Source organism: Leptodactylus fuscus, chromosome 11 (genome assembly GCF_031893055.1).
Source record: "Leptodactylus fuscus isolate aLepFus1 chromosome 11, aLepFus1.hap2, whole genome shotgun sequence".
NCBI classification, from domain to species: domain Eukaryota; kingdom Metazoa; phylum Chordata; class Amphibia; order Anura; family Leptodactylidae; genus Leptodactylus; species Leptodactylus fuscus.
Window position 1 is genome coordinate 48,542,192 of NC_134275.1, and position 10,447 is coordinate 48,552,638.

At 44.2% G+C, this 10,447-nt stretch overlaps 1 protein-coding gene across 1 annotated transcript; it reads right to left on the reverse strand.

The window, feature by feature from the left end:
* Window positions 1–2,548: 2,548 nt before the first annotated feature.
* On the reverse strand, window positions 2,549–6,148 carry LOC142185620 (olfactomedin-4-like). Its single transcript, XM_075261046.1, has 5 exons — window positions 6,090–6,148; window positions 4,823–4,969; window positions 4,523–4,735; window positions 4,281–4,431; window positions 2,549–3,445 (listed from the first exon to the last, which is right to left on the reverse strand). The coding sequence occupies exons 1-5, from the start codon at window positions 6,144–6,146 to the stop codon at window positions 2,607–2,609; spliced, it is 1,407 nt and encodes a 468-aa protein (XP_075117147.1). The 5' UTR covers window positions 6,147–6,148; the 3' UTR covers window positions 2,549–2,606.
* Between the last annotated feature and the right edge of the window lie 4,299 nt (window positions 6,149–10,447).

A 10,447-nucleotide genomic window follows, 5' to 3' on the forward strand; every position in this document is an offset into this window, starting at 1 on the left:
CACTCAGCTAACTCTCAGTCCATTGTGTACAAGCATCAGCATATTATCTTTTCAGACCCCCGAGTATAATGATCGGAGGCCCGGGAGAGGTAAAAGAACATAACAAACAGTGTTACTTACCTCTCCACGCTCCACACCCTCCTATGAGCCGACACAGGAGGGTGCTGCCGTTAGGCGGAAGCACAGCATGCCGCGGTTTCCGCCTGAAGATAGGACATGTTGCTTCTTTTCTCCGCTAGCAGCAGCCCGCCACTAGCAGAAAAAAGAAGCTTGGCGGTCTGCATAGACCACCATTGTAAAGGGGCGGATTCTGAAGCGAAATCCGCTGTCAAAATCCGCCCCTTTGCCCACGTGTGAATGAGCCCTTACTGTATCCAAACCAAGTGGGCAAGACCAACTCATTTATTTGGACACTTACTTTGCCAGCACTGTGTTTGCCATCTGCTGACGTCTGTCCTGGGTTTGCCTTGCACAAAATAGATGGGTTTGCATGTTTTGCTTTTTTGTTAAGAAGCTGTTACTTTGTGTCTACCAAACATCTATTTCCTCTATGTGTTACTCAGCCCTGCACCTCTACAGCTCTCAATACAGGGAGAAAGGAATAAACAGAGAGGCCGAATATCAGAGAAAGGAGCTAAAATGTGCTAATAAAGTCTCTGACAATATGTATTACTGACCCAAATCCTGCAGGAAAATCACAAGTTGTCAGAACATTTCTTTACCCTTCACATCCACTTCTTCTCCTTCTGGGATCTCAGGAGGACTCTGGTGACACCTGGAGGTCCTCAGCCTGTACTGCAGATATTAGACACAAGTCTCCAGGCAGGTAATATGTACAGTAAGACTAAATATTACACCCCATTAAGGGTTTGGACTTTCGAGTCTTGGTTAAAGGAGTTTTCCTAAGATTGAAGGTTTATCAGTCCAGAAATGCTTTTTTAATGTCTTGCAGGACGAGAATAATTTTATAACCTGCTGTCTATACTGAATATTTGGATATTTGGAGTAATGAAGAAGTTAAAATCTATAAGATTAAGTCACTGACAGCCCCCCCCTGGAGCGTCAGCTAACCCCCCGAGCGTGTACAGACAGCTGTCAATCACTTATAGAACCGCCCGCTGGACTCCTACGTACAGAGTATGTGGAGATATAGATGGATATCCTGCAGGTGATTCTTTCCCCACAATCCTATATATTCCCTGCATATCCCCTATATATCCCCTGTATATCGTCTATATATCAATCCGCTCAGCTCCTCCTGCTCTATAACCTGCTGCCTGCACATACAATGTCTTTTCCATGTGACAGGGTGGCGGCAGGGGCGCAGCGTAGCGCCACCAGGCACCATTATATAATACAGGACTATAACTTGTATATTATATTATATTATTTATCTTGTGCTGATTCCAAGTTACAGCTGGGGATCTACTAAAGAACAGAACTGATTCAGGAAGAGTTTTACAAAAATTTTGGCTTCAGCTGGATCCAAAATTTTGGGTATTCACCACCCACAAAACATTATGGAGAAAGGTCTGTACCAGTCATGTTCAAAAAGGGCACAGCCAATACATTTAGTGCCTAAAGAGGGTATGGAAATGTATAAAGGAGGCAAGAAGATGTCCAAAGGGGCTGAATGTGCCAAACCAGACGGGGGTTAAGGAATGGGATGAGCCCTATGGCTTCTATATATGCCCCTACTAGTGATCATGTGGTTTGTGACATTACTGAGACTCAAACAGTCAGTCAATGCCATCTTGCTGTGGCCCAGGATGAAAGTTAGACCAAAGTTACTGCACAATGGGTAATAAAGAGCCTAATACAGTACTGATATTGTGCCGGTGACCAGAAGGGAGACCTGGAATGGTTCCTGTTACTCCTATTGTTGGTATATTGAGTGTCAACTGTTCCTGTGCCAGTTATGTCACCAGAGGATGTGCAGCTACCAGTTAGGTGCTATTGTTATTTGCTATTATTGCATATTGTTAAGTTTGAAGACTCTATGATATATGTGCCAATTACTATAAGTAACGTAGGTAAACTCCATGAGATGTGTGGGAGGAGAGGGACACTTCCTGCCTACAGGAGCGCCACCGAAGATGTCGTATTCGAGACAAGGTAAGCAGGTGTTGTATGTGCTGTAAAAGATCAGTAAACTGTTATATGGCGCCACTGAGTGTCTCAGGAGTCTGTTATACCCAGATCTGCATAATATTACAAAAGAAACCAGAAAATACTAGGACATAATTTTTTTGCTTCTCAAAATATTTAAAGAAGTATTAAAGGAAACCATCAATAGTAGTAAACCTGTTTTATTAGATAACAAATAGTTGTCTAAAAAATATTTGCATTTCAGTCTTACAGTATTACAAGAACATCATAAATGACATCAGAAGTCCAGAACTCAATCCCAATTCCTCAATCCCAGCTCCAACCCCCCACCCCCACATTCACTTTATCAACTGATATTCATCTAGATGACAGCAATGGACATTTTACAGGATAGTCCCTAATAGGCCCACATGGAGATAGGGTGGAGGTCTTCTGTATGGTCACAGTATCTTCATTGTCTCTTTAAGGTAGAAAGTCCATAAATGTAAACAGATTTCTTAGGCAGGGTTAGGCATTGGCTTGAAGGCCATATTGTATGTGACCAGGTAGCCATCATTGTACATGTACAGCTTGTGGTCATTGGGGTTGTAGGAGAGACTCTGCACATTCTCCATCATTTTGTCAAGGATGATGCTCATCTGACCTTCCTTGCCTGTCTTGGTGTCGTACATGTAAAAGATTTCTTCCTTTCTGGTGCTGAGGGTTCGAGTGGCGTATAAGACTCCACACACCATGAAGGCGTTGGTGGAACTTGGCTTGTATTGGGATGTCATCCAAGTCTTCTCCACCACCAGGGTCAGGGGGTTTAGTTTCCCAATGACAATGTTACCAGCATTTTGCTCCGTAGAGTAAATGACCCAGAGGCCATCTTCATCGCTGGCCAAGTCAATGTCTTGCCAGATGGAGGAGGAGTAAGAGAATCGGTTGTTGAAGGTGGCATCTGTAAGTGTCTTGCGCTCCACTCCGTTGGTGTCTACATTGTATTTACAGATGTCCCTGCTGTTATAACAATTGTAAAACAATGAATTGTTGAACATGATGACGCCTCCGCCTTGGCCGCAGCTGGAGTAGTCATAGTTATTATAGGCCACATTTCTGGTGAAGACCTTCTCTGTGGCTCCTTTGTAGAGCAAGAGATCATCGTACGTGGGGTAGGAGCGGAAAAGGTTCATCATACGAGCGTCTGTTGTAAGAGGGGCCACCCAATGTACGTTCTGACTCGCACCTGAGTAAGAGTCTTTCCCCCATCCTCCAAACTTATAGGGAAACCCTAACCAGTTCAACTGGACCACAAATGGTTTACTGATGTTGACAATTCCTCCATGGTTGCAGGTTCCTAAGGATTAAAGCATGATAACATTATTAGAAGTTTAGATACTATAGACTTAACTGCAGCTTCTCATGTCCTGATCTTTCCGGTCACTCTCCTTATAGAGAGTCACTTGTTCCCTGACTCGGCTTGATATTTTTGTGGCCCCTTTGTTGCACATAGTGAGTCCTCGTTCTACTCTTGCTTGACTGGAGTATAGAATGTTTGTCCTCAAAACCTACCGTGGTTTAGTTCGGTGCTGGTCTGGACCTGTCCAATGCTCGCTCTTAAAGGTGTTGCCTATATACCCTCCATGTGCTAAGAGAGAACTTACTCCATATGAGCAGCTCCTATTCCGTCCCACCATGACTTCCCATGGCCTCACGAGACAACCATTTTTCATTGAGTTACCACAATTTGGATTTGAGATTACACAATTGACTAAAGATTCAATATTGGTTCAGACCATAAACTTATTGGTGATTTTGGTAAAAAGTAGAATAATAAGCACAATGGGAAATGTTATCAGCCATGAGTTAAGATGTCTGAATCCACAAAAATATTATATCTGACCTCAATAGACATCTAAGTAAGTTATCTTCTTTATGCCTCCATCTAACGGGCATGTACACCAAAAATTAACCCAAAAGTATTGTCAATTTTAGCATACTTTATGATTCCCCTTGCTACAAACGTTCCCTTGGTATTTCAAGAATATCAAAAACCCTTACATGTTATATTTTGTGACCTTTTATTACTAGATAATCCCCAGTAAGATTGGACTTGGCTTGGCATGGCCTGGTCTATCATCTGGTATTTGCTCTGGATAGATTGGTTTTCCTAAGAAGTGCCACTGACTTACCATAATTGATTGGTGGTAACTCTTGATTGTTTTGGTTCTTCTCACAATCTTGAAGTCTCTTACGTAGTAACGCAATCTCTCGCCTTACAGCTAAGACGTTGTTCTTGTCGTAGGATTCCAGTCGGTTCACCATGACAGAAATATTGTGAATCTGGAAATAAGACACAACAGGACAGTGTTTAGATTTTTACGCTTTCCGTCCGTTCACTGACTTTGCCCCCCCCCCTGAAGTGTTGACTTACCTCCACGTAAAGGGCTTCCACCAGAGTATTGGAGCCATCGATGGATTCTCGAAGCTTGATCACCAATTTTTCCATCTCTTTGATCTCTAACTTAAGGAGCTCAAAGTCCAGCTCTGTGTAAGCGATGCCACCCATCTCCATGACCTCCACCCTCCTGGTCAGGTTGGTCAGCCTCTGCAGATATCCAGTCAATGTCGCCTGATAACTTTTCATCTAAAAGAACAATAAAATTTCATCTATAATCCTGAATCTCATGAAAAGAACGAAGAGCGACGGCCAAGTTATTTCATCTAGTTTTACCTTTGTTAACTCTTCTTGGACATTGACACTCAGATCCTTGTTGGAAATTTCCAGGATCTCCAAACGATCTGCCGGGAAGGTGGAATCTGGGAGGGCAACAGAACAGTGACAGATGCCCATCTCGTCCATAGTCCCGCTGCCGTTTACCTGCTTAGAGCCAAAATGTTAAGTTTAGTGATGGATGAACCTCATAAAGATCAATTTTACCAATATTTGCTGGGCTCACCGGAAAGAGTTGTTTTTAGCTAAACATTTGGTGGTCTTTTCAGATCCAAGGACATAATAATAGGATGTAAGGGTGCCAAAAAATAAAACAAAGAGGCTCAACTTTCCTGTCGCAGAATACTCCATCATTGGTCTTCTACAAGCATCATTGATGTCTTCTGGCCCCAGGTCACGGCTGAGGCTTGTGATTGGTCATATGCAGGGTGATGACATCATGACAATTTAACACTATAATGTAAGAGCACCATGATGTCAACACCCCCCATGTGGCCCATTCACAAGCCTCGGAGGTGAGCTGGGGCCAATGATATCAGTGAGGGCGCTGAAAAGACTCGGGGTATAATAAACATTCCCTAAATTCACATTAGCTGGATTATTGATAAAATTGTTATGGGAAAGTTTGGGGGGTTTTGGAAAAAAAAGTTATGAACTGGTTGGCACAAGTTAATCTAGATCTTGCTAAAGGTCTGTGAATATCTGACTACCGTACCTTATAGTATCTTACAGTGTCTTGGCACAGCTTTTAGTTTAACTGTTCAAGGAATTGTTAATAAAAGATGATCTGAGAGTTTGTGCTCGCTAGAGATTATTTGCAGTAATAATCCCTGATAAATCCTCCCGTCAGTAATAGTCACTGCACCATGTACCCTGCTCTGTGCTCACTCACTTGGAATATTCTTGAATATGATGTCCCCAAAACAGTATGGACAGCATTGCCCCCCAATATCTCATCAGAAGGCACAGCCGTATTCCCCTTAGCCTTAGTAGTCACAGCAGGGCTTGTCTACTCCCTCGTCTACAGTCGCCCATCAGGACCCTCCCCACTCCCCAGTAGTCACGTCAAGTCTCCCCTTTAATACTTGTAGAATCTATTATATCACAATTACAAAGCTGTTAAATATTGTAACACATAAAACTTCCTCTATAGAACCTCATTCACATTAATGACAAATAAACAGGTTACATTAGACGAGGATCGGTTTAGATCAGGATGACATTTACCATGAAGCATTTCCCATCAGTATATTTTGGGGGTACTCACCAGACTGGCAGCATCGCCCTGTAATACACAGACAGCCAGGACTAGTAGCGGCAGCATCTTGTCTTCTGGACTTGGCTCCTGTTCACATCTAGCACAGCAGTAGCCAGACTTATATAGGCAGGTTTGGGGAGGAGGAATGACCTTTAGGAATTCCCAGATTTTCCTCAGATGAAGCCCCCTCCCCATTACTTTCGGCACACTTCCCCCCTCCCATTGTGTAGGTTCCTGTTGAGAAATCACATTATTGACATAGGTGTAGTAATGTCCTGAAATCTGCAGAAGAAACAGCCCGGCAGTAATAAAAGAGCAGGACATTGGTTTGTTTCCTCACCTTTCCTTACTGTCTATGTTTAGATATTAACCTTGAGAAGGTCAGGGAGGTCGGCTACACTATATGGCAATATACATCCCCAGTAATACTCTTAGCATTATATGTAAGGAGTAGTGGGATAGCTTTTGGAAAACGCTATTTTTAGGGGTCTGGAATGGGGTGAGATGCTGGTAGGGAGATTGCATGGACTGCGGCAGGGGGATTGCATGGACTGTGGCAGGGGGATTGCATGGTCTGCGGCAGGGGGATTGCATGGTCTGCGGCAGAGGAATTGCATGGACTACGGCAGGGGGATTGCATGGACTGCGGCAGAGGGATTGCATGGACTGCGACAGGAGGATTACATGGACTGCGGCAGAGGGATTGCATGGACTGCGGCAGGGGGATTACATGGTCTGCGGCAGGGGGATTGCATGGTCTGTGGCAGAGGGATTGCATGGACTGTGGCAGGGGGATTGCATGGTCAGCGGCAGGAGGATTGCATGGTCTGCGGCAGGGGGATTGCATGGACTGTGGCAGGGGGATTGCATGGACTGCGGTAGGGGGATTGCATGGACTGCGGCAGAGGGATTGCATGGACTGCAGCAGGAGGATTGCATGGTCTACGGCAGGGGGATTGCATGGTCTGTGGAAGAGGGATTGCATGGACTGTGGCAGTAGAATTGCATGGTCTGCGGCAGGGGGATTGCATGGACTGCGGCAGGGGGATTGCATTGTCTGCGGCAGAAAGACGAAAAAGAACAGGAGGCGGCAAGAAGAAGTGAAGGGCTGAGGATGCAATGGATGGTTGGATGGAGGAACCGATGGCTATAAGGCGGAAACAGACTCTTAGTCACACTTTCTAAGCATATTGTAAGGTTTGGGACTTCTTGTGCAGTCTAAAAATGAACCTGCTGGTGTTGTATCTGTATATTGTATAATCTGCTGCTGTAATACACTGAATTTCCCCATGGTGAGACTATTAAAGGATTATCTTATTTTAGCATCTATGCTGCACAATAGAAAATCTGCAAAAAATCTTACAAAGGACCACAAATTGAAGAACGACCCTCCCAGCTTACTGGGTATTCTCAATACCAACCCAGTCCCAAATCTTGGGCAAGCATTGTCAATCTCTGAGCTATTCATTGCTCAGATTATTTTATACTAGCTCACATAGAAGCTGTAAACAAACACAGTTACACACTTTGTGTCCTAGTGCAAATTAAAGGGGTTGTCATCCGGGAAGTCCGTCCTGTCTGATCTGACATTGAGCGTGCAAAGACAATTGTATATACCTGGCGAGACAGTTGCCAAAAAAAATTTCAAAAAAATCACACAAGAATCAGTAATGAGATTCATTTATAAAAATCCAACTTGTGCACAATACTTGCTGGCCAGGAGAAGCTTGACCATAGGTCCTGGACTTTTCTCAAAATGTTGTTCCTTTGCTACACATAGACCAGGTGGGAGAGCGAGCCTGTGTATTGAGTAATCCACCAAACATGGGAATCCAGGAGAGGTGAATTCACGGGAGTCTGTATTTAGTCTAACCATTGGTGCACAATGAGTAGTTGGTGTGTAGATGGTCCAAGAACAGGCCAAAACCTGGAGGTCAGAAAGGCACACTGGAGAAGACTGAAATCTAGAGAAATCCAGAAGAGGAGCCTGAGGTCAAGAGGATGGGCAATGGTAGCTCACCAGGAGAATGGCAGCGACCATGAAGCCGAGGAGATGGCAGTAACAGTAAGATGAGCTCCATGTAAGGAAGATGAAGATTCCCTGTATACAGGCCAGGGTGTTATTTATGTTTAACTAATAATCTAGTTGAAACTCCCAACCTGGTTGTCATTTCCATGCCCATCACCTGCATGTTACACCTGGGTAACCCCACTAAATTCTTATAGTATTGCCCCTCCAGCCTCCAAGGACTTTGGTGCCCTGTCTGGATTGGAAACCCGAAAATGGAACCCTGATCCCTTAATCACAGGGAGATGATTTTCCACCAAGGTGCCTGCTGGCTGATAGTTTGGACTCTCCTATAAAGCAACTTTTTAGATTTTTCTTACACTTTAATTGAGAAAACTTTCCATCTGCCCAGTGCTCTCCAAGACCAAAGAACCAAATGTGCATGCTCGGATCACCATGATGTCAGGAACAGAATTTGAGTCCTGGATACTTGATGGGCCATAGTGTACACATTGGTGTATAGAGACATATTACACCATGCATGCCCTGCTGGGTCCTCCTTGGTGGTAAAAGAGAACTTGCCCTAGCACCACCTATTGGATGGCAGCCCCGTATCTACCAATACCTGGTTTTACTAAAATCGAGTGGCATAATCTGGAAATATAGCCAAGCCTGATATCATTTGCAGTAGATACAAGAAGTCTTAGCCATAAATCAGATCCATCGACCACTGCAGGTATCACACACAGACTCCGTTCTTGACACACGTTGCAGGTACAACATACAAATCCCTTTCATCATTTCCTCCATTAACCCATTGTTTACTATTGCAGAAAAGGAAGGAGTTTGCAAAACTTTCTGGTCCGAGAAATTGTTAGGTAGTTTATAACGGGCAAATCACATAACATATCCGAATATGGAGAAAGCAGATCAGTGTAATTTACGCAACGTTGGGCAAACATCATAAACATAAGAATGACCTTACATTCTGGCGTGACAAATTTTACTTCATAAAGGTACCATAAAAATTGAAACCATTTTTTTTTTAACCGGACACAAAGTCCTGCATGTCCGACTTTGTGTCCGGTTAAAAAAACGTTTTCGCCACGGACAGGTACAAAACGCTCACGAGCGCTCACTTTTCAAACCCATTCATTTGAATGGGTTTGAAAACTGACTGCCGGGTTTCCATCCCCTGCCCAGTTTGTCAGGGCAGAAGGTGGAAACCCAGCATGATTGCTTAAAGCACGCATGGGTGCAGGTGAGAACACGCGCTTAGAGATGTGGACACTTTGCGGGGTGGGGGAATCTCTCTTTCACATATTTTGGACTGGTCCCTTTTCCAGCCATTCCAGCCAGAGGTCTAAGTCTATTGGTGGAGGTCTGAATCTTGACCTCCCACTGGACCCGCAAACATATTTGCTTTATACATCTTGCCACTGACTATGGATGCAACTGTAAAACTGCTTCTGCAATTTCTTATGGTGGCCGAGCGCATAATTCTGGCCTGGGTCTATTACTAGGATGAAAGCTGTCAGACTGCTGGAGAACATCACTGCTACCATCCAAGATAGACTAGGACCCTTCCATGAAGTTTGGTCTCTATGCGGTTCCTTCATGATAACTCCCTAGTTGTGAACAATTGTCACAGATTCGGGCTTAGCCGAGCACCAAAGGGCACCAAAGGGCGACAATGGTCCTGTCGATGTGATATCACCGCTGAAGCCTCTTATACAAAGACCGACCAGTGGCGACAGGACCCACAACACAAGGACTGATGAGAGAAGTGAAGAGAGAATGAATTTTCTTTTACACCCTCCCTGCAAACGTAAAAGCTACATCCAAGGTAAATAGTCGTATCTGGAAATTCCACATTCCAGTCCACAGCAGGGATCTGTATAATGTATAAACCCCAGAGGGATGGCAGTATAGATAAAGGGATAAGGTTTATAGGTCAGTGAGGCACAGCAGGTCAGCACAACACCTTTATCTCCCTTGGTATGGTGGTTAAACACAATTTGACAAGTATCGACATGGGGTCAACCGGCTTCTGGGAAACTTGTACCAACAGTTCCTGCAGTAAACATCAAGTTACCCCCCAAGGGAATGGAAATCTCATCTCATACCCATCTCCATCTTTTAGGGTAGCCATACACCTCCAATGCTGTCGGTCAATGGCTATTCCTATAACTCACCTATAAACACGCAAACCCTCTTGACATTGGGCATGTTGAAATCTATCGCTGATTCTTTTTTTACATTGACATCAGGGAAAGCCTCGAGACCTCAGAAACTCCCCCAGAACTCAGGGCCTTGCTATTATTCTAGATAGCTTTAGTGGAATTCTAGGTTTTGTAGT

Excerpts from the sequence above, each read along its gene's own strand:
- LOC142185620 (XM_075261046.1), bottom strand. The coding sequence starts at position 6,146 with ATGCTGCCGCTACTAGTCCTGGCTGTCTGTGTATTACAGGGCGATGCT. Across the intron at positions 4,970-6,089 it reads AGGGCGATGCTGCCAGTCTG|GTAAACGGCAGCGGGACTAT; the intron begins GTGAGTACCCCC and ends GGCTCTAAGCAG. Across the intron at positions 4,432-4,522 it reads TGGAAGCCCTTTACGTGGAG|ATTCACAATATTTCTGTCAT; the intron begins GTAAGTCAACAC and ends TCTTATTTCCAG.